Here is a 24576-nt window from a genome sequence, read left to right as displayed (position 1 = left end):
TTAAGTGGTTAAATAGGGCAATGGTGGTGCCCTTTGTCACCCACATTGGGGTCCTGCATCACAATTGATGGATTTTTTTTGTGGAAGCTGGGAGCCCATGGGACATTGGACTTCTGCGTATGCCTCTGGACCGCAGTAAGTTTATTGGAAGTCCATGTACTCCTAGTTAGTCAGTTTTGATCCATGATTATAGAAGGGAATAAAAAGACACATTTTCAGAATGTAAGACTGTACGTAGCCAAGAGGGTGGGTGATGGCTACGAAAGAAGTACAGTTGAAACCAGTAGTTTACATGTAAAAAGACACATCTGCATGTTTTTCTCACTATCTGACATGAAATCAGAATAAACCTTTCTAGTTTTAGGTCAATTAGGAACCAAAATTATTTATATTTGCCAAATGCCAGAATGAGATAATGTTTTAAGGCATTTTTATTACTTTCTGGAAAGTCAAAAGTTTACATAAGAGTACTATGCCTTTAAACAATATGGGATAGCCCATATGATGATGTCATGTCGTTGAAAGCTTCTGATAGGCTTATTGGCAACGTGAGTTAATTAGAGACACACCTGTGGATTTATTTTAATGTACACCTGAAACGCACTGCTTCTTTGTGTAGCATCATGGGAAAGTCAAAAGAAATCAACCAAGATCTCAGGAAGAGAATTGTGGACTTGCACAAACAAGTCTGGTTCATCCTTGGGTGAAATTTCCAGATACCTGAAGATGCCTCATTCATCTGTACAAACAATTATATGCAAGTATAAACAAGGTGGGCATGTCCAGTCATCATACCGCTCAGTAAAGGGCCAGTCACACACAACGACTTACCAGCGATCCCGAAAACGATGCGATTTGATGGGAATCGCAGGTAAGTCGCTGGGAGGTCGCAGGTGAGATGTCACACAGTCAGATCTTACCAGCGATGCAGGAACAATACAGATCGCAGTAGCGACCTGTATAACGATCTCAGCAGTCACTGTGACCCTGTCACACAGTGTCAAACACAGCGATGTGATCTGCCCAGCAGGACATCGCCTTTGAAGAAAATGACCTGGACCATTCGGCAACGACTAGAGATCTCACAGCAGGGGCCTGATCGCTGGTAGGTGTCACACATAACGAGATCGCTAACGGGATCGCTACTGCGTCACCAAAACGGTGACTCAGCTGCGATCTCGCTAGCGATCTCGTTATGTGTGACAGTACCTTAAGGAGACAGATTCCGTGTACCAGAGATGAAAGGTCAGACATCTGCATGTCAATCCAAGAAGAAAAGCAAAAGACCTTGTAAAGATACTGGAGGAAGCTGGTAAGATTGAGTCATTATCCACAGTAAAACGAGTACTGTATTAGCATGGGATGAAAGGCCACTCTTCCAGGAAGAAGCCATTACTCCGAAGGAAACATAAAAAAACCCCCAGATTAATGTTTCCAAATGCACACAGGAACAAAGACCTTATTTTTGGAGACCTGTCCTATGGTCTGACGAAATTAAAATTGAACTGTTTGGTCATAATGACTATAGTTATGTTTATAGGTCAAAGAGAGAAGCTTTGAAGCCTACGTACACCATCCCAACACAGGGGTGGCAGCGTCATGTAGTGGAGTTGTTTTGCTGCAGGAGGAACTGGTGCACTTCACAAAATAGATGGCATCATGAGGAATGAAGATTATGTGGCAATACTAAGGGGTGCTTCACACACAGCGAGCTCGCTGCCGAGATCGCTGCTGAGTCACGCTTTTTGTGACGCAGCAGTGACCTCATTAGCGATCTCGCTGTGTGTGACACTGAGCAGCGATCTGGCCCCTGCTGCGAGATCGCTGCTCGTTACACACAGCCCTGGTTCGTTTTCTTCAAAGCCGCTCTCCCGCTGTGACACACAGATCGCTGTGTGTGACAGCGAGAGAGCGACAAATGAAGCGAGCAGGAGCCGGCATCTGACAGCTGAGGTAAGCTGTATCCAAGATAAACATCGGGTAACCAAGGTGGTTACCCGATATTTACCTTAGTTACGAGCCTCTGCAGCTCTCACGCTGCCTGTGCTGCCGGCTCCGGCTCTCTGCACATGTAGCTGCTGTACACATCGGGTTAATTAACCCGATGTGTACAGCAGCTAGGAGAGCAAGGAGCCAGCGCTAAGCAGTGTGCGCGGCTCCCTGCTCTCTGAACATGTAGCTGCATTACACATCGGGTTAATTAACCCGATGTGTACTGTAGCTATGGTAGGAGAGCAAGGAGCCAGCGCTCAGTGTGCGCGGCTCCCTGCTCCCTGCACACACAGCTGTGCGCTGGTAACTAATGTAAACATCGGGTAACCATACCCGATGTTTACCTTAGTTACCAGTCTCCGCAGCTTCCAGACGGCAGCTCCGTGCAAGCGCAGCGTCGCTTGCACGTCGCTGCTGGCTGGGGGCTGTTCACTGGTCGCTGGTGAGATCTGCCTGTTTGACAGCTCACCAGCGACCATGTAGCGATGCAGCAGCGATCCTGACCAGGTCAGATCGCTGGTCGGATCGCTGCTGCATCGCTAAGTGTGAAGGTACCCTAAAGCAACATCTCAAGACATCAGCCAGGAACTTAAAGCTTGGGCGGAAATGGGTCTTCGAAATAAACAATGACCCGAAGCATACTGCCAAACTGTTTACAAAGTGACTTAAGGATAACAAAGTCAATGTTTTGGAGTGGCCATCACAAAGCACTGATCTCAATCCTATTGAAAATTTATGGGCAAAGCTGAAAAGGCAGGTGCAAGCCAGGCAACCTACAAATATGGCTCAGTTACACCAGTTCTCTCAGGAAGAATGAGCCTAAATTCCTGCCAACTATTGAAAACCTTGTGGAAGGATATCCAAAAGGTTTTCAACAAGTCATACAGTTTAAGGGCAATGGTACGAAATCATAATCAAATATATGTAAACATTTGACTTTGCAGAAAGTAATAAAAATGTGTTGAAACACTCTCTCTCTCATTATTCTGGCATTTGGCAAATCTAAATAATTTTGGTTCCTAATTGACCTAAAACTAGAAAGGTTTATTCTGATTTCATGTCAGATAGTGAGAAAAACATGCAGATGTGTCTTTTTAGATAATGTATGTAAACTTCTTGTTTCAACTGTATGTGGCATTGTGTTCTGAATCTGACCAGCCTCCAAAACATGTTCGTAGCTAAGTAATATTTCTTAACTTTCCTCTTGTGCAGATTTGAGCACTGCTATATCAACATTACTGAAGAATGGACCAGGTTTGGAGGATGATAAACATTCACAATTTATTACATTTAAAAGGTATTAACATTTCATATATGGATTATATCTATGTGTGCCTAACATATATGTTAAAGATCGAAACTGTCTAAGGCTATGTGCGCATGTGTGCGCTCTGCACCGCACCTAAAAGGTGCGCCTCAGAGCGCAGCTGAAAAGCTCCGTTCTGAAGTGCATGGTGCCGGCAGAGAACGTGCGCTCTGTATGCAGCTCCTGCCATAGACGGAGCAGGGGGTGCCGGCAAAGCGCACGGAAGACGTGACATGTCACTTCTTAGAACGCGCGCTTCGGACAGCAGCCGAAGCGCTGCGCTCTAATATGCCACGTGCGCACGGCCCCTGCACAATCTCCATAGATTATGCAGGGGGCGCAGGACGCATGCAGTTACGCTGCTCTACAAAGCGCAGCGTAACTGCATGTAATTACGCAACGTGCGCACATAGCCTAAAGGTTGTTCTGCATGCTGACATAGCATCCTAAATTTATCATTGCTCTCCCTGCTGGTCATGCCGTAAACTTCTCAATCGGTTCACTCACACGAACTTATAAAAAATCAGTCCGATTCTCATCTCATCTATTTTCTTACCTAGCATCCGTATGCAAAGTTATTTATTTTGTTTTCCTCACCAGCTATTAACATACAGGTAAAATATATCTTTGTACCGTGTTAGCCAGTAGAGATAAAAAAAAAAAGTTTGTTTAACAAACTTTTTTTTTATCAGCTATTAACATTAATTTACAGGACCATTTACAGTGTTCTACATTACAGAATGGTAATGTATCCATAAAAATTGGATAGCTTATGGAAGGTTCATTTGCAGTCTGATTTTATTTATTGGTTCTCACACCCGTAGGGGTACTTTGCACGGTGCGACATCGCTAGCCGATTGTAGCGATGCCGAGCGCGATAGTCCCCGACCCCGTCGCACATGCGATATCTTGTGATAGCTGCCGTAGCGAACATTATCGCTACGGCAGCTTTACACGCACTTACCTGCCATGCGACGTTGCTCTGGCCGGCGATCCGCCTCCTTCCTAAGGGGGCGGGTCGTGCGGCGTCACAGCGACGTGACACGGCAGACGGCCAATAGAAGCGGAGATGAGCGGGGCGTAAACATCCCACCCACCTCCTTCCTTCCACATAGCTGGTGGAGGCAGGTAAGGAGAAGTTCCTCGCTCCTGTGGCTTCATACACAGCGATGTGTGCTGCCGCAGGAACGAGGAACATCGTACCTGTCGCTGCAGCGAAATTATGAAAATGACCAACACTACACAGATCACCGATTTATGATGCTTTTGAGATGCTTTACACGTTGCAACGTCGTTACCGGCGCCGGATGTGCATCACTTTCGATTTTGACCCCGACGATATCGCAGTAGCGATGTCGCAACGTGCAAAGTACCCCATAGACTTGCATTGGAGAGCCTCGTCCGATATACGCGGCCATATGCAACATGCTGTAATTTTATTTATTTTTTTTTTTTTCCCCCTCAGGCTGATTACAGCTTAGGAAAAACTTGCAGATCTGCATTGTATAACATGGGTCCAAGTGCAATCCAATTGATTTCTCTCATTGTATTTGTCCAATTTTATATGCAAGTGGGAGTCAGGCCTAACACATGAAAAAGGTTGGATTGCTGATGGAAGACATTGTCACAATGACTGTACAATTGGCACTTTGCTGCAGAACCTGTGCCCTCTGTCACCTCTATTACCTGGGGTTTATTCCAGTTATTCTCCTGATGTTCCACCTCTGAGGTTATATGTGCTTTACATTAGGTAAAAATGATATCCTCCATCCATCCAGGAGAATCTCTCTTGTGAAAGTCAAAGCGTCATGTATTGTCCCAGTAACATTCATCTTCAATTCATATGAAATGAATAACTTTCCATGTCTGAACACACTCTTATGCCTTCAGTTGATGCAACCCAATTAGTCTATTTTGGATTATTGGAAGGCATAGGGGTGTATCCGAATATGGGGTCACTGAGATAGGAAAATATTATGTAAAAACTGATAATTTGTAACAAACCCTCAGCTGTGAGATGTAAAACAAGAATGTTTCTCTTCTGTGAATGCAACTGTCTTGTTAAAATGTCAAGTACACAGACATCCTGACTTTTATTTCACAGTATCCACAGGATTCAAATGCTAAATATGCATATTAAAATGTTGTCCCCAACCACTTGTTTTCTTTAAAACCTTAGCTCGCTTATGCATGGAATCACTCAGGCCCTGTGTGCACACTGCATTTTTGCTGCAGAAATTTGAGAAAATGTTCATAACCTTTCTGCGGACATTCCCCAGCAAAACCTATGGAAAAAAAAAATAGCTGTGCGCACACTGCATTTTTTTCTCAAGAAAATTCTTTCTGCAGAATTTCTTGAGAAAAAGAATGTGCATGTCACTTCTTTTCTGCAGGTACCTGCGTTTTTTGCCATAGATAATGGTAAAATAAAGCAGGGACCAACCTGCGGAAAAAGTGCATCAAAAGCATAAAAAACGCATGCGTTATTGGTGCATTTTTTGAATGCGGGTGCGCTGATCTTTCACTCTCAAGAAATTTCTTGAGAAAAATCCTTTTTCTAGTGCGCACAGGGCCTTAGATCTTGATCTGTGAAATATTGATCCACTCGGTACAAAAAACTCTCTAAGGCTATGTGCGCACTAGAAAAGTGATTTTTCTCAAAATTTCTTGAGAAACTTCTGGGAGTTGAAGATTACCGCACCTGTGGTAAAAAACTGCAGGAAAAACGCATGCGTTTTTCCCGCGGTTTTGCCGCAGGTTGGTCCCCCCTGCGGTTTTTTTTATGCTGTAACTGCAATAAATAATATAGATAATTGATAGATCATCAATAGACAGACAGATAATGGATAGAGGGAAAGATGGATAGATGAATAGATAGATGAGAAAGACCTATATAATTTCCCATCCCCTGCATTTTCTAAGCTGGCACCCTTTAGTGACTTTCATGTGGCACTAAAGGGTGCCTAGCCTTGTATTTAGCCATAAAATAAATTAAATAATTAAAAAAAAAAAAACACGTGAGGTCCCCCCCCATTTTTTGTAGCCAGCTAGGGTAAAGCAGACGGCTGCAGCCTGCAAACCACAGCTGGCAGCTTCACCTTGGCTGGTAATCCAAAACAGAGGGCACCCCACGCTGTTATTTTACATTAAATAAATAATTTAAAACAAAAAACGTGGGGTCCCCCCCAAATTGGATCACCAGCCAAGGTAGAGCGGACAGCTGTGGTCTGGTATTCTCAGACTAGGGAGGTCCACTGTTATTGGACACTCACCAGCCTAAAAATAGCAGGCCGCCGCCGCCCCAGAAGTGGCGCATCCATTAGCCGTGCCAATCCTGGCGCTTCGCCCCAACTCATCCCGTTGCCCTGGTGCAGTGGCAAACGAAGTAATGTATGGGGTTGATGCCAGATGTGTAATGTCACCTGGCATCAAGCCCTGGGGTTCGTGATGTACACGCGTCTATCAGATACCTGACATCACCAACCCAGTCAGTAAGAAATAAAAAATAAGACAACAAAAAAAGTTTTATTTGAAAAAACACTCCCCAAAATATTCCCTCTTTCACCAATTTATTGCAAAGAACAATCAATTCCACGTCCGGCGTAATCCAATAAGGGGGGGGATCCCACGGTGATCCATACCATAGTCACTGTCCCATTCAATGAAGAACAGAATGTTCCCCATTGGCTGGGAGAGCAATGCAGTGACCTGAGCTAACATCAATAGCCCGGGTCACTGCAGGGGATGACGAGCGCTGCTGTCAGGAGGATAGATGAGATCATTACCTGCTGTGATCATCTCCTGTACTGCTGATGTCAGCGCTGTCACTGACTTCTATGCCCGCCGCATTGTCAGCAGTATCGCGAGAGCCCGTGACGTCACCGCTAGTGACAGTCTCGGGCCGCTCGCGAGACGGGCATAGACAGCAGTGAACGCGGTGACGTCAGGAGGCAGGAGATCATCACAGCAGGTAATGATCTCATCTCACCTGACAGCAGCGCTCGGCATCCCCGCGGCTGCACGCACTGCAGGGTGACCAGCTGCTGACACTGCGGGCAGACACTGACACTGCAGGGCGGGCAGCCGCAGGGCTGGAGTGGGACACAGACTGCACGGGCACTTGGAGGTCACACAGAAGTGCTTCTGTGCAGCGTCCAGGGAGTGTGACGTCTGTGTTTACTCTGCTCCGCTTCCTCTTCTGTCATAATGACATCACTTCCTGCGAAACCGCAGGCAGCGATGAACATTACCGGAGGTAAATCGCGGCTATACCGGGGGTATAACGCACATCATTTGCTACCTGCGTGATTACATTACAGTGAATGGAGTGAAATACCGGGGGTATACCGCAGGTACCTGCGGAAAAGAAGTGACATGCACATTTTCTCAAGAAATTTTCTCAAGAAAATCTTCAGAAAGACTTTTCTTGAGAAAAAAACGCAGCGTGTGCACAGCTATTTTTTTTTCCCATAGGTTTTGCTGGGAAATGTCTGCAGAAAGATTTCAAACATTTCACAAGAAATTTCCGCAGCAAAACCGCGGGTAAAAACGGCTAGTGCGCACAGGGCCTTTAAGCTCTCCACATTTTTCGTGAATGTTATATCGCTGCAAAAATCCACACATATTCAAAGCTCCATCTTCCACAAAGAGTGTATGTTTTGTTCAGTAGCCCACCTAAGAATATTGGAAGAATAAACAGCTACTCTATCAATGGAAGATGGAGCTGCTTGCTACACTCCTAAAATACCCAACATTAGCTCATGGAAGCTTTTATATTTATTCTTGATTGTGATAAGCATTTTTGTATGCTTATTGTATGTGTCGCATGGTTTTATTTTGTGATTCTATACATATACAATCTCCCATTGTTTTTATGTGGGTCTGTGGCAATCTGTGAGCACTCCTTTAAAAGGGGTGTTGCCGTAGCTCCACATGTGGACCCGTGGAAGCCTAATCAGTAGGCGAAACGGCCGTCGTCCCTCTTTGAGGAGCCAGCTCACAGTGCGCCTTCAGCCTTTTACCCTGCACGCATGTGAATAAAGATATCCAGCACATCAGACGAAGTGCGGTCTTTCATTGCTCTCACCTTACTACCTATGGACTTCTTAGTCTGACAAGCACCCCGCTTCTGGACACGTGGTTTTTCCAGCTCTCCACCTAGACGCAGGCGATACCGCAGGTAACTGGCGGTGGTGCAGGACCTTCTCTGCTGCATCGCTATATGAATCAGCCAAATAAGTGACACATTGCTGGAATCAGGGTCCCTGTCTATATTATGCTGCTCTCAGATTCGGTGGCCAAACCTGGTGACAGATTTGCTGTAATATGTTTAGTTAATATCGATATTTCGGAGTGCATATTGTAAAATAAGACAGCGTCCGAAAATCCATGTCTTATGTGTTGTGTATGTATTATATGGTAAATGTATGGTATTTTTTAAAAAATAATAATAATTTAAAGCTTTAAATCATTTTTTTTTTCTGGTTTTATTTAGGAAAGATTGCCTCTTGATCAATGATCTTTGCTGTATACATTACTCTAAACATACCATCAAGTAAGTTCTTTCATATCTTCCATACACTTTTCATGGTGCAGTACAAAGGTAATGGCTTTTTATAGTGTCTATCTCTCAATGCAAGACATGTGAATGGGATTATTACAGGTTATGAGCTGGGGCTCTTAACTTTGCGTAAGGCCTCGTTCAGACATCCAGGTGAAAAAGGGTTTATTTATATATATAATCTTTATTTCTATAGCGCCAATACATTCCGCAGCACTTTACAATACAGAGTTTCATATACCAGCAACAGCTATAGATAATACATAAGAGCAAACATAAAGACGACCCTGCTTGTAAGAGCTTACAATCTACATTGAGGTGGTGTGGGGGGGAGGGGGACAAGGTATAGAGGCTTATTTACAATGACAATCCAGCCATCTCAAAGAAATGGGGATAGACAAAGGCTGCATAAACCAGTCATTAGCCAATCTCCGTGATGCTTTTGGGTGCAGTGCAGTTTGACAGTTTTGTTATGTGAAGTAGTTGAGGGACTCTGTGAATTGAATTCGATTAGGGAGTATGACAGGTCACCCTAAAAAGATGTGCTTTTAGGTAGCGTCTGAAGCTCGGTAAGTTGTGGTTCGTCCTGGTTTCTTGGGGTAGAGCATTCCAATGGACTGGTGCAGCTCAGGAGAAGTCTTGGAGCCAGGAGTGGGAGGTTCGGATTAGTGTGGATGTTAGTCGAAAGTTGTTTGCAGAGTGTAGGGAACGAGTAAGGTGATAGATTGAGATGAGGCTGGAGATATAGGGGGTGCCGCACTGTGGAGAGCTTTGTGGGTAAGAACAAGCAATTTGAATGGGATCTGATGATATATGGGCAGCCAGGGCAATGAGTGGCACAGAGCGGAAACAACCGAGTAACGATTAGCCAGATAGGTGATTCTGGCTGTTACATTAAGGATGGACTGTAGAGGAGGGAGAGACCAATCAATTAATAGAGAATTGCAGTAGTCAAGGCGGGAGTGGATCAGGGCCACAGTCATGGTTTTTGTAGTTTCCATGTTGAGAAAGGGGCGGACTCTAGAGATGTTCTTGAGGTGCAAGTGATAGGAGTAGGCGAGAGATTGTATATAGGAGGTGAAGGACAGATCGGTGTCAAGTATAACACCCAGACTTCGAGCCTGCTGCCTAGGAGTTATCGTGGTGCCACACACAGAGAGGAAGATGTCAGGTTTAGGGAGGTTAGAAGACTGAGGGAGTAGAAGTTCAGTTTTGGAAAGTTTAAGTTTCAGATAGAGAGCAGACATGATGTTGGAGACTGCAGAAAGACAATCACTGGTGTTCTGTAGTATAGCGGGGGTGAGGTCAGGGGATGAGGTGTATAGTTGTGCGTCATCAGCATAAAGATGGTACTGGAAGCCAAATTGGCTGATGGGCTCTCCAATTGTGGAAGTGTAGAGAAAGAAGAGGGCCAAGGACTGAACCTTGTGGGACCCCTACGGTGAGAAGAAGAGGAAAAAATGTGGAGCCAGCAAATGGTACGCTGAATGAGCGATCCTAAAGATAGGAAAAGAACCAGGAGAGCACAGTGTCCTTTAGGCCAATAGACTGGATCATAGAGAGAAGGAGATAGTGGTTGACCGTGTCAAAGGCTGCAGAGAGGTCAAGAATAAGCACAGAGTAGTCACTGTTCTGTTTTGTTGTCAAAAGGTCATTGGTCACTTAGATGAGGGCAGTTTCTGTCAAGTGTTAGGAGCAGAAGCCAGATTGTAAAGGATCTAGAAGAGAGTGAGAGGAGAGGTTGCGGGTGAGGCGGGAGTAGACCAGGCACTCCAAGAGTTTGGAAATTAATTGAAGATTGTAGACTGGTCTGTAGTTGCTTTTGCAGGGTGGGTCAAGAGAAGCTTTTTTTATATAATGATAGTGTTTGAAGGAGGAGGGGTAGATACCAGGTTTTAGTTAGATGAGTAGTAATGACAGGAGAGAGAGAGAGAGGCTGGAGTAGGTGAAAAGGAAAGGGGTCAGAAGTGCAAGTGGTAGGACGAGAAGAAGAGAGGAGCCTGGAGACTTTCTTTTTCTGTGACTGGGTCAAATATGGAAAGTGAGCTGGTCGGGATGTGGGGAGGGATGGGAATCGTGACGCTTTGTGGCTAGCAGCTGATTTTCCAGCGGATATTTTTTGTTTTCTCTGTGGAATTGGAGGCAGATCATTAGCATGAAGGTCTGTGATAGGGTTCTGTACTTACAGATTGGTAATGGGAGGGTCTAATAGACGCTTCTTATTACTGATATAAAAAAAAACAAGGAGAAAAAATTGTATGGAAAATACCCTGACTATAAATAAATAAATTGCAAGTGCTTAATAACAGGGTACTTAGTATATACATTTTTGCAAAAAGGTAAAAAGCTGTCTTGCCTCATCACGGTGTACCCATCTGAGACAGTCCCTAACCGACTAAAGTTAAAACCATTATACATGCCTGACTTGTGTCTAACAAAAATTCCAATGTGAATGGTAACAAGTGGTCAGCTGGGTCCCAGATTAAATACACAGCAAAGTGAGACGCAGTTTGCTGTTCAGCCTCAGTAAAAGGAGGGTTGCACCCCCAACTTGCAATAAAGCAAGATAACAGACAAAAAACACCAAAAAAACTGAGCTGTAACAAATATTCAATAAACATGCGACATTACAAGCATGTGAATTGCAGCCTTAAGACTAGAGAAAAAAAATAATGATGGTGTTTGAAGGAGGAGGGGAAGATACCAGGTTTTAGTTAGATGAGTAGTAATGACAGGAGAGAGAGAGAGGCTGGAGTAGGTGAAAAGGAAAGGGGTCAGAAGTGCAAGTGGTAGGACGAGAAGAAGAGAGGAGCCTGGAGACTTCTTTTTCTGTGACTGGGTCAAATATGGAAAGTGAGCTGGTCGGGATGTGGGGAGGGATGGGAATCGTGACGCTTTGTGGCTAGCAGCTGATTTTCCAGCGGATATTTTTTGTTTTCTCTGTGAAATTGGAGGCAGATCATTAGCATGAAGGTCTGTGATAGGGTTCTGTACTTACAGATAAGTGATGGGAGGGTCTAATAGACGCTTCTTATTACTGATATAGGGCTTAGTGGCACATGTGAGCTGTCATTAACCCCTTATTTCCCCGATTTGCTACTAAAGCAATTGGGAATGAGCAGGGTAAAGTTCTGGGTTTGTCACATCTAATGGATGCGACAATCCTGGGCAGCTGCAGGCTGCTATTTTAGGCTGGGGGGGTCAATAAGCATGGGTCTTCCCAGTCTGAAAATACAGCTCCCAGCTGTCAGGCTTTATCCTGGCTTGGTATGAAAAAAAGTCACATGCGGTTCCTCTTATTTTGATACATAGTGAAGATAAGCACACAGCTGGGTCTGTAGCTCTGGGCTTTAGCTGTTCTGGATATCATAATATGGGGGGACCCTACTCCAATATTTTTTTTTTTTTACTTTTACACCACGATAGTCCTGCGGGGACTGTGATTGGTTGCAGTCAGGCATGCTGTTACACAGAAACAGGAGAACAAAAGTGGTTGAAATGCAAGGTATATACCAAATTTATTTTGACATGCGAAATTTTAATAGAGCACATAAACGTAATATAAAGTGCAAAAGACAGAGGTTGCAGATGGCACAGTAAACAGAGTGGTGGGAATCACATGGCAATTTAATAACAATTGTTAGTTCATATAAGAAAAGTCATAAACCATGTGACCACCCTTAATGATAGCTGGTGGCACAAGGGTTAATGGACAACAGACATCTAGGTAAAGCGATATACAATAAAAGTTATATACCGATGCTGTGCAAATGTGAAGAAAAATCACCAGCATAACAATAAAGTGCCAAGTGCAGGACTATAAGACCAGAAGTCCCCCCATACAAATGGTAACGCGCGTTTCACGTGTTTGGTAGTAGACGCTTCATCAGACCAAAGGAGGGGTAACGACTCCTCTGTTCCAGGACCATATGTATACACCCTGTGAAGTACCACATGGGTGAGTTTAGCCAATCAGTGATGTTTCACTCGGCGCATGCGCAGACCGCATCAGACTCGCCAGCCACTGCGAGCGGCGTCAGGTGGAGCGCTCGAGAGGGGATGCACCAAAACATCAGTTAACGCCCCCACACGAGCGCAACCCCACCCCACAGACACCACTAAGCATGCCAGGGAGAAAGAGCGGGCCACGCATGCGCACACATCGCCTGCTGATACATAGAAACGGAAACTCCCTATACAACAGTAAAACCGGGGTGCATGATAAAGGGCCTAAAAAACACAATAATAATAACTCCTGAGTGGAGATAATCAGGGCCGCATAGTCCAGTGCTCCATCCAGGCTGTAGCAAAGGAGGCCTTCTTTAATTCATAATTGAGCGACGTATTCAGGCAGACATGGCAAAGATAGAGGTCCAGAGGAACAGGACAAAAAAAGCTGCAAATAAAAGGGCAAAGATGGCATAAAAAAACGATGCAGCTACTGTGAGATAAAAGTGCTATATAAAAATAAAAAAGTGAAAGTGGAAAGAACCACACAGGCTGGGGGCGTTGTCTGACTGCAACCAATCAGACATTGAGACTGCCGGTGAGCGTGGAAAGCAGTGCATATGGATGAGCGATAATGAGCAGGCCTGGATGCAGTTACAGCTGCGAGGGAGACTCTAAGTATAGTGCACTTGCTTTATTCTCATTTTCTTTTTTTCCTTTACTTTTTATTTATTTTCCAAGTTGCTGGATCCGGATCATTACTTGGAGTTTCCTGACAAGTCCGGGCCTGGAATCCGGCATCGCCCATCACTAATTCTGAGCTGTGTAGGCCTGAAACATCCTTTACTGGTTACTGTGAGATACCATTGAACCTGATGATGCCACCTTGTTACCTTAGTTGCCATATTATACAAATATTTCTGAATTGTCGAGCGCTGCGGAATATGTTGGCGCTATAAAAATAAAGATTATTATTTTATCTAATTCTATTTAGTATATTAAGTTTTGCTTGCTGCTTACAGCCAGTGACATGCTATTACAGTTAGGCAAGCAGTGTGATTTATGTATAGTGATGCTTATGATTGCCATTATGTATGTGGGTGATGCGATGGCTATGGAAGAAAGTAGAGTGGAATGCTTCACGGAAAATGCAAGTAAATGACAAATTTATTGGAGCTGGTCACTAATGCTCATGTAAGGACCACTGGCAGTACTTAATGGGTGCGAAGGATACTGTTTAAGGACACACTGCAACCTTTGCTCCTAATGAGTTAATGCACTGAGTGGCTGAGACCATGGCTTGGGAATAGTGCAAATACGTAAGGAGTAGCCACACCAGCGACAATCTGATAACTGTCGCTTGGTTGTGGCATGCGTCACTCTAGTGAATGTGTGCCAAAGACTTCTATACGGTAACTTAATAGGAGAATGCTACAGAAAGATACATATTGGAAGATAAGCTACTATTGTGTATTGGTGTCAGAAACTGGTGACCGTGTATTGATCTGTGTCCAGCACTGAAGTGTCTGCTAAGCTGCTGTGGGGTGTGCCCATTGGGCATGCCATGTATTGGCCCAGTTATTGCTGTCTATTATACAATCTGAATTAGTTCCTCGTGTTAGATTGTTGAAACCACAAGGCTCTTTTGGCCCCTGAGAGATTCTAGCTGGTTACCTAAACTCCCCACTGATGAGGGGCAAATACCCCGAAACGGCTAAAACATACTTCCCAGGGGGCAATGCTCTAGAATCACTGCGTTGAGAAACACGTGATGGTGTCTCCGCAGTGGATATGTTGATCTCCCTAAGGTCAACAATGCTTGCTTAAGTAGTCTTTTACTAGGCATTGCCCCCACTAGCCAGATTCCTACTCCACACTGATGAGGGGCAAATACCCCGAAACGGCTGTCTGTGGATGGATACCATGTTTGGTATAGGTGGTCTTCTTGACTGGAGACTGCCCTTCCCGTGGTTGTTCCTTCCCGGTGAAAGACCTGGCTAGTTTCCTGCCAGCGTTGAGAAACATGTGATGGTGTCTCCGCGGCTTTCTTATTTGCATACTTCCCAGGGGGCAATGCTCTAGAATCACTGCGTTGAGAAACAAGTGATGGTGTCTCCGCAGTGGATATGTTGATCTCCCTAAGGTCAACAATGCTTGCTTAAGTAGTCTTTTACTAGGCATTGCCCCCACTAGCCAGATTCCTACTCCACACTGATGAGGGGCAAATACCCCGAAACGGCTGTCTGTGGATGGATACCATGTTTGGTATAGGTGGTCTTCTTGACTGGAGACTGCCCTTCCCGTGGTTGTTCCTTCCCGGTGAAAGACCTGGCTAGTTTCCTGCCAGCGTTGAGAAACATGTGATGGTGTCTCCGCGGCTTTCTTATTTGCATACTTCCCAGGGGGCAATGCTCTAGAATCACTGCGTTGAGAAACACGTGATGGTGTCTCCGCAGTGGATATGTTGATCTCCCTAAGGTCAACAATGCTTGCTTAGGTTACCTAAATGTGACGGTTTTGTTTGTACCCCTGTATTACTTTTATCATCCCTGAGTGCGTAAAGAATCTAACACCAATGGCCACTACACCAATCGTTACATTAAGAGGCACATCACTGCCCAGCCACCGGGTGCCACTTGTTAGGAGACATTCTCTCCTAGAAGCAATTCCTGTTGGGGAGGAAAGCCCTCTACATACAGCATATGATATACCCTGAAATATTATTTTCTTATAGATTCTAAAAGGGTAATGTGGAGAATAATAAATGGAATGGCTTTATAATAAATCGGAGGCAGAAGGGTTACAATACGACTTCATGTATATCTGTCATATAGCCTCATGTGCCACAGAGCCTTAGGGAAATATTCAGGAGACCTTTTCCCCATTATGCCTTGGTCAGGGCAAGCTGTGCCCTTCTGATGTAAAGTTTGTTGGCGTATATACTGTTGTTCGTCATACTGAGACATATGAGTGATGACACAGATTATGTTTGGTAGGAATCAGAAGTCCCGATTTGAATTTCGATGTGGTGATAAGGTTTGCTGCACTAAAAACGCCTATGTCAAGGATCTCGTCTCCAGACCAAGGTAGGTGCCATTTTACTTTTGCTACTTTTTTAGGAAACGTTTTGGGTTTAAGCTGTGGTAGTTATAAAAAAAAATGAAACCAACCAAGCATTAGGGTCCAGCCATGAACTGTGCCATCTACATGGGCATAGCTGAGCTTAGTGTTTGGCCGACAAGACGTGATCCATGCATCCAGAGACCAAGGCAGTGGCTGGACCTGAGAAGGGTAACTAATAGTCAGTTTGATTTGTTTTTCAATTACTGCTGCTTGTATCCAAAAGTTTTCTGAAAGGGGACAACTGTAACTACCAGAGGAAATAAAAGGAAGATATATTTTGTTTTATTAGCTTTTTGCTCAGTTAAACATACTTATTAGTTACACCAGAAAAATCTTTTGACATGAAAACATGTGAATGATGTTTTTCCCTCCAGAAAGTTGTATACCTTTTCTCATATACGCAGTTAGGAAGTTATGGTGGCGCTAGTTGAGGATGGTGATGGAAGTAGTGGTGAGTGTGTAGTATACACTGTGTTCCAAATTATTATGCAAATTGGATTCAAGTGTCATAGCAATTAATTATTATTTTTTTTTTTTTAAATGAAACTCATTGATGGTATTGTGCCTCAGGGTTCTATGAATCACTGAACTCAATCTTAGATACCTGTGATTATTAGTTTGCTAGGTGAGCCTAATAAAAGGAAAACTGGATGCTCCACAATATTAATCAGGCCACAGTTTTCAAGTAACATGGGAAAGAAAAAGGATCTCTCTGCTGCCGAAAAGCATCAAATAATGCAATGCCTTGGACAGGGGATGAAAACATTAAATATTTCACGAAAACGTGAGCGTGATCATCGTACTGTGAAGAGATTTGTGGCTGATTCAGAGCACATAAGTGTTCGTGCTGATAGAGGCACAATGAGGAAGGTTTCTGCCAGGCAAGTTCATCGGATTAAGACAGCGGCTGCTAAAAAGCCATTACAAACCAGCAAACAGATATTTGAAGCTGCTGGTGCCTCTGGAGTCCCTCGAACCTCAAGGTGTAGGATCCTTCAAAGGCTAGATGTGGTGCATAAACCTACTATTCGACCACCCCTAACCAGTTCTCACAAGCAGAAATACCGTGTTTTTCCAAAAATAAGACCTCCCCCAAAAATAAGCCCTAGCAGGGATTTTCAGCATTTTCGGAAAAAGGCTTAAATATAAGCCCTCCCCCGAAAATAAGCCCTAGTCGCGGATCAATAATGAAGTGTCCGTGCAGCTAAAAAAGATACAGATACTGCAGGACACTTCATTATACACAGCGGCACCCGGTAATTACACTCACCCGACACTGAGCGGCAGGACCTGCAGTGATCGCACACCCACACACATCAGCTCACACACACACACACAATCAGATCTCACACACACAGTCAGATCACACACATAAGTAGATCGCAGACACAAACATCGGATCACACGCAAACATCAAATCACACACACACACACACACACACACACACACACACACACACACATCGGATCGCACACACATCGGATCGCAGATACACTCACCTCATCCAGAGACACCGATCTCTTCTCGCCGGGAGAATCCAGAGAGGCAGTGCAGTGGAGCGCAACGAACAGGACCTGCGGCCGGACACGTGACTTGCTCTCATCCCCTGCTGCCGTAAGTGCTGGATGTGATGTGATATGTCTGCGATAGGCTGTGTGTATCTGTGATCGGCTGTGTGTGGTCTGCTGTGTGTGTGATCTGCTGCGTGTGTGTGTGTGTGTGTGTGTGTGTGTGTGTGTGTGTGTGTGTGTGTGTGTGTGATCTGCTGTGTGTGCCTGCGATCTGCTGTATGTGTCAGTATGTCAGCTAGCAGCAGTGGAGGATGGGGTGCAGCACAGACCGGAGATCACAGGAGGACCTTGGAACCACGCAGATGTCCTGGTCTGGTGAGTATGAGTCTCCTGGGAAGTGGGGGGGTCTGCTTTTTTGGGGGGTAAACTTACCCCCAACCGTGTTTCTCCAAGAATAAGACCTCCTCCAAAAATAAGCCCTAGTGCTTTTTTGGGGGGCAAAAAAAAATATAAAACAGTGTCTTATTTTTGGAAAAACACGGTAGTTGCAGTAGACCCAGACATACCTGAAGACTAATTTTCAAACAGTCTTGTTTACTGCTGAGTGTCGAGCAACCCTGGATGGGCCAGATGGATGGAGTGGTGGATGGCCACCGTGTCCCAACAAGGTTGTGACGTCAGCAAAGAGGTGGAGGAGTCATGTTTTGGGCCGGAATCATGGGGAGACATCTGGTACGCCCCTTTAGGGTTCCTGAAGGTGTGAAAATGACCTCTGCAAAGTATATAGAGTTTCTGACTGACAAATTTCTTCCATGGTACAAAAAGCAGAAATGTGCTTTCAGGAGCAAAATCATCTTCATGCATGACAATGCACCATCTCATGCTGCAAAGAATACCTATGTGTCATTTTCTGCTATGGGCATAAAAGGAGATAAACTCATGGTGTGGCCACCACCTTCATCTGACCTCAACCCTATAGAGAACCTTTGGAGTATCATCAAGCAAAAGATCTATGAGGGTGGGATGCAGTTCACATCAAAACAGCAGCTCTGGGAGGCTATTCTGACATCATGGAAAGAAATTCAAGCAGAAACTCTCCAAAAACTTACAAGTTCAATGGATGCAAGAATTGTGAAGGTGATCTCAAAGAAGGGCTCCTATGTTAACATATAACTTGGCCTGTTAGCTATTTAAATCCAAAACATCCTTTTTATTTCAGTGAATATGACCTCCTAATGCTGCAAATTCCATAAATGAGCATTTTCAGTTCTTTAAAACATATAAAATGTTTAGAACCTCTACTGTGCCTAATAATTTGGAACAGTGCATTTTGAGGTTTGTTTGTTTAAAAAAATTGAAGATTATACTGTTATCATTGAGAAGTTTCTTCAATAAAATTAGATGTATACTCTAACGGGTGATGACTTTTATTAGACTGACTGTCATTTGCACCGACCATTTAGGAAAATCAGAGAAAAATATCATGTGCATAATAATTTGGAACATGGTGTATATACACTCACCTCTTTGCAGACTGAAAACTTCCTGCTCATTTCTCCATGACGGTTAGGATAAGTGAAGAGTTGGTCTGCAGGGGTGTTCTGTCCGCCGAGGAAAAGTAGACCCTTAGAGATTGTAGGCGTGATTTCTTTATTAGGAAATTCTTAAAACAAACTATCTGCCACGGAATGGAGCACTCACATAAAGAAGGATCCGTTACGGAACCGAAAACCGGTTGTGTTTTTGGAATCTTCTAATAAAGGAATCACGCCTACAATTATTAAGAGACTATTTTTACTAGGTGGACAGTGCACCCCAGTAGAGCAGCTCTTCACTTTTCTCTTTGCAAGGCTAGTTTACAGTTTTGCCTTTTTTGCTGTCTTTTTTTTTTTTTTTCTCCCACCGCTTGAGTGATGCTTTTAATGTAAAGTCCCTCACCTAACTCCATATACTCACACTCCAGTGTCTTCACCCTTTATCGCCAATACTTCCCCCAGTCTTCTCCAGTGACCTGCTGAATCTCTCCAGTGTTTCATGGAGCGTGTCGGAGATCTCTTCAATGCAATATATATGAGGGCCTTGTTCTGGCTCTCATAAATTTATAGAATCTTACTCAATCCAGATTAAACCAAGCAAGATTATCTTGTGTTTCTTACATTACAAGCTTTGAAAGCAAAATGGAGCTTCTGACTTCCAGCCAGTCAAAAGTTATAGGCACAAGGTAATGTCACAAAACTGGAGCTACACCGAAAAAAGGTGAAATCGGTGGCTGGTGAGTATATGAGTAGGGTTAGGAACCTTAAATCCAGAGTAGTTCCGTTTTCTCACTGATATTTTAATTCTCTCATAAATGTATTTTTGTATTTTGGGGAATGTTGGAAACAAAAATGGTATTAAACTGTGCTATTTTGTCATGTATGTAAAATAGCTGAAAAGGCACCCCAGAAATACAATAAAATAACATAAATGTACTTTTTACATTTGAAATCTAGCTAAAATAATTTAGTGTTTATAAATACGAGAGAAGATTACATTGGTGATGATTGCCATCTTAGATCACCACTAGTAATGGTCGAGTCTGCTCGCCACAGCTTGATAGGCTACGATCACATTTCTGTTGTTTTGCATCAGTCACAATCCGTTTTGTAACTTATGTGACGGATTCGTTGGAGATTGTGGTACAACTGATGGGACGGATGCATTAAAAAACGGATCTGTTGTAGCAGTTTGTACCTGGCAAAGAGAATCCAGGTGTAGCCGCGGTGGGTAACGTGAATGATGTCACCGCTGACAGTGCTACTCACTTCAGTTGCTGCGTGGAGCTCTCAGCGAGCGGCGGTGCTCTACGGATGCTCCTGTCAGCTTCCGATGTAGCGGAGCTGAAAGCGTTGTGGGACCCCGTGTGGATTACGTCGGACCTGGACGTCTATTTGAGGATTAATAAAGTGGTGAAAGGGTGTTTTTTTGTCTTTTATTTCAAATAAAGGATTTTTTGCTGTTTTGTATTTATTTACTTTCACTACAGTTTAGTGATGGGGGGGGTGTCTCATAAACATCTTCCATCACTAAGCTAGGACTTAGTGGCAGCTATGGGCTGCCATTAACTCCTTATTACCCAGATTGCCACAGCACCAGGGTAATCTGGATGAGCTGGGTAGAGTCCCGGGACTGTCGCATCTAGTGGATGCGGCATTTCCGGACGGCTGCTGGCTGATATTTTTAGGCTGGGGGACTCCCCAAAACGTGGGGCTCCCTATCCTGAGAATACCAGCCCTCAGTCGTGTAGCTTTATCTTGGCTGGTATCAAAATGGGGGGGGCGGCGCGCACGCTGTTTTTTTTTTTTTTGTTTGTTTTTTTAATTTAACTGCAGCAAGATATAGCCCGCCTACCGGTGGCTGTGAGTGGTTGCAGTCAGACGAGCCCCCACACTAAGTGACAGCTGTCTCACTGCAACCAATCATAGGCGCCGGTGGAAGGGGAAAGCGGTGAATACGAGATGGAATAATGAGCGGCCGGCATTTTCAAAAGCAGGAGATGCCACCGGAGCTTTGTGACAGCTGTGCATCGCACCGCTGCGCTGGTGATCGGTGAGTATGAGAGAGGCAGTGAGAGGGAGACCAACCGACATCGACAGAGACAGACCGACAGAGAGAGAGAGAGGGATTTCTAACCAGAAAGGAATTTACACATCTGAGCATGCTCTGTTGCTAAAGAAGGGAACTGTCCCCAGAATCCGACATTTGACGGATTGGACGGATTCAGGCGCCCATAGACTTCCATTATAACCAACGACTGACGCCGACTGAATCCTGCGCACTGCGTTTTGTTTTTTTTTTGACGCTACAAAAAACCGTTACATTCTGCGTTGCTTCCGCCCGGCTGTAAGTCACTCCATGACTGATCAGTCTTATAGCGGATGCAACGCAGGGCCATTTGTCGCAATCCGTCATTAATACATGTCTATGGGGAAAAAATGGAATCCTGCAAAATATTTTGCAGGATACCGTATTTCCTCAAGGCGACGGATTGTGACTGATGCAAAACAACGAAAGTGTGAAAGCAGCCTTACTCAATCGAGCTTCTGAGTTTGAAAATACAGTGGAACCTCGGTTAACGAGTAACCCAGTTAGCGAGTAACGAGCAAAGCTTGCTGTAAATTTGTAACTCAGTTTACGAGCAAGCTTTGCCATACGTGCAAAATACCGCACACACGTCCGGTTCCGTACATCCACAGCGCTCTAACCCGCTCTTGCAGTCCGCACAAACAAACATGCACGCTCACACACATTATGCTCACCTTACCTTCCGTTCCATCGCCAGCCTCATGCTTCTTGTAGGTAACCATCCCGACAATGCAGGAACTTACACTTTCAGCCGCTACTCAAAGCCAGCGCACTGACCAATCATAGGCAAGCGGCTCATGCGGCTGTGACGTCGGCGCTCTGGCAGTGGAAGTTTCTCCTTCGTCGCGATTGTAACCCGATACACATCCTGTACCGGTGAACTGCAAGATCCAGGAGGCCGGCGATGGAACGGAAGGTAAGGTGAGCATAATATGTGTGTGTGCATGAGTGTTTGTGCGGACTGCAACAGCGGGTCAGAGCATGGTGCAAGTACGGAACTAGAAGTCTGTGCAGTGAGTATTTTCTCTTATAGCAAAGCTTGCTTGTAAACAGAGTTACAAATTTACAGCAAGCTTTGCTCGTATAGCGAAATACCCGCACACCAAGCTACTCTTAAACCGAGGTCCCACTGTACTTTCAATGTTAAATACATATAACACACTTGTATTAGCCCTTTTTATCTGTGTAATGGCACAATAGGGGACCAGGATGGGACATTTAACAAATTGTGGAACGAATTGTCTGCGTTGCAATGATTTCCTATGGGAAATCTTGCTTGGCTAGACGAGCAACTTGGTTAACAAGCACACTCTCAGAACGGATTGTTCTCGTTAACCAAGGTTCCACTGTACTAGAGTTTCCCATTGACTTTCATTATACCCAGTACTCGAGTCACATCAGACCAACCCAATACTCGATCGAGTAACTAGCAGTGGCAAGCACGTTCGCCCATCACTACTCACCACTAATTTCTTGGAAAGCGCTCTATAGATCGGTGAAACTCCTTTGCTCCTGCTTGGAGATTTACTGTACCTTGTGTTCTAAGCAAAGATGTTTTCAGATTATTGCCAGCACTGACCGTGGTTCATTAGACCATCCATTTTGGAAATTATTGCTGGTCTGAGATCAGACTTTCTTACTGTGATCTTCTCCTACATATATCGGTGGCATATGAGAATTAATTTTGACTAAATTTTCCCTTTCACAAATGTTCAGGAATTGTGGTAAAGAATCAAACAATGCCTGTTCAGATGGAGTAGTCACAGTCAGTCACCCTCACTTGGATGAAACAGGATTACCCCATGGTACTCGTGAACCTGATGTAAAAGACCAAGCAAAGAAGGAGATAGAAGATGACAGACTCTGTAATGGAGAAATATTTTTTGTAGTAGATGTAAGTAATATATTACACTCATTTTATGTGTGTGTGTGTGTGTGTGTGTATATGTGTAATTAGGTGTGTGTACCGTGTTTCCCCAAAATACCTATCCTCCAAAATAAGCCCTAGCCTGGTTTTACAGCATATTTGGGGTCCTCACTATAGCTTCTCATACAGCCAGATAAGATCTCATACTTTGCACTGACTAGGAGCAATCACCCCGAAACACCATGTCTGCAAATTGAGGCTCTGATCTGGCATAAATCCTAAGTCATATGAAAAGGCTTGTTAAAGGGCCACCTTTGACTTTTATGATTGCTACTTCCAATAGGTGGCACTAAAGTTCGTCTTCTTCCTCCCTGAAGAGACAATTTGAATATTTCTCAGAGGAGCATTGCAGCTATAAGACCCCTCACTGGCAACCAGACTGGTTTGTCATTCTCCGCAAGGAGAAAAGTTTTCCCCTTAGACCCGATAGTTAGAACATGCACACAGTGGATATAAAAGGTCTGCACACCCAAATTAAAATGTCCTTTCAGAACTTTTTCCGAAAGTTCAATCATGGTCTCATCAGACTAACACATTTTCCCACACATGCTTTTATCAAACTTGGATGTAGGTTTTGGCAAAACATAGCCAGCTTGGATCTTTTTGCTTATAAGAAAAGGCTTTTTTTCCCATAAGACTCCTCCAGCCCAGTCTTGTTTGTGGTTAAATAGTGTACGCTTTATGGGGTCTGCATGTTCCAGCTGGCTCATATTGAGCTTGTAGGTGCAGTTGGAAAGAAAACAGTGGTGTTGATTAGTGATGGGCGGTACCGGACTCCAAAAAGGTTTCAAAGGTAGCCGGGGGCTGGGCCCGGAATTGTGGGTGTTTGATCCAGATCTGGCATTTTAGAAATTAAAAAAAAAAAAAGAAAATAAGAATGAAGCAAGGGCTCCATTGCAGCTGTACACTGCTCCCGCAGCCTCTCCTTAACCGCATGGGCTGCTTATTAGGCTCATCCATATGCACTGCTTTCCTTGCCCACCGGCAGGCGTCTGTGAATGGTTGCAGTGAAATGCTGTCACACAGGCTGGGGGCTCGTCTGACTGCAGCCAATCACGAGCGCTGTCTGTGGGACAGTATTGTGGTATAAAGGTAAATAAAGAAAATATTTGGTGTAGGTAAATATGATACCCAGCACAGGAAGCATATGGCTACAGGCTGCAGCCCCCAGCCATGCACTTATCTTAGCCGTGTATCAAAATAAGAGGAATTGCATGCGTCTTTTTTTTAAATAATTTTAATAAAGCCACCTGCGGTTCCCCCCCTCCTCCCCATTTTGATACCCAGCCAAGAGAAAGCATGACAGCTGGGTGCTGGTATTCTCATGCTGGGGAGGTCAATGCTGATTGAACCACCTCCCCAGCTTAAAAATGGCATCTGGGATTGTTGTATCCATTAGATATGACAGTCCAGCGCTTTACCCAGCTCTTCTGGATTGCCCTGGTGCGGTGGCAGTCTGGGTAATAGCAGTGGTCAAAACCTTCTTTCACCACCCCCCAAAACACCCCTGCAGGTCCGATGTACTCCACACAAGGTCCCACGGCAATGCAGCTCTGCTCCATCTGACTCATAGCACGCGATCAT

General features: G+C 44.4%; 1 protein-coding gene across 1 annotated transcript in view; it reads left to right on the top strand.

Annotated features, from left to right (window-relative positions):
* Nucleotides 1-24576, top strand: part of HELB (DNA helicase B) — a 76076-nt gene that overhangs the window by 42627 nt on the left and 8873 nt on the right. The window contains exons 8-11 of the mRNA XM_075344849.1: nucleotides 3205-3289; nucleotides 8793-8852; nucleotides 15803-15892; nucleotides 22782-22959. Coding sequence (XP_075200964.1) covers nucleotides 3205-3289; nucleotides 8793-8852; nucleotides 15803-15892; nucleotides 22782-22959 — 413 coding nt within the window. The remainder of the gene's footprint in view (nucleotides 1-3204; nucleotides 3290-8792; nucleotides 8853-15802; nucleotides 15893-22781; nucleotides 22960-24576) is intronic.

This window comes from Anomaloglossus baeobatrachus, chromosome 4 (genome assembly GCF_048569485.1).
Source record: "Anomaloglossus baeobatrachus isolate aAnoBae1 chromosome 4, aAnoBae1.hap1, whole genome shotgun sequence".
Taxonomy (NCBI): Eukaryota; Metazoa; Chordata; class Amphibia; order Anura; family Aromobatidae; genus Anomaloglossus; species Anomaloglossus baeobatrachus.
The sequence above is the reverse complement of the archived record's forward strand: the minus strand, read 5'-3'. Positions and strand labels throughout refer to the sequence as shown.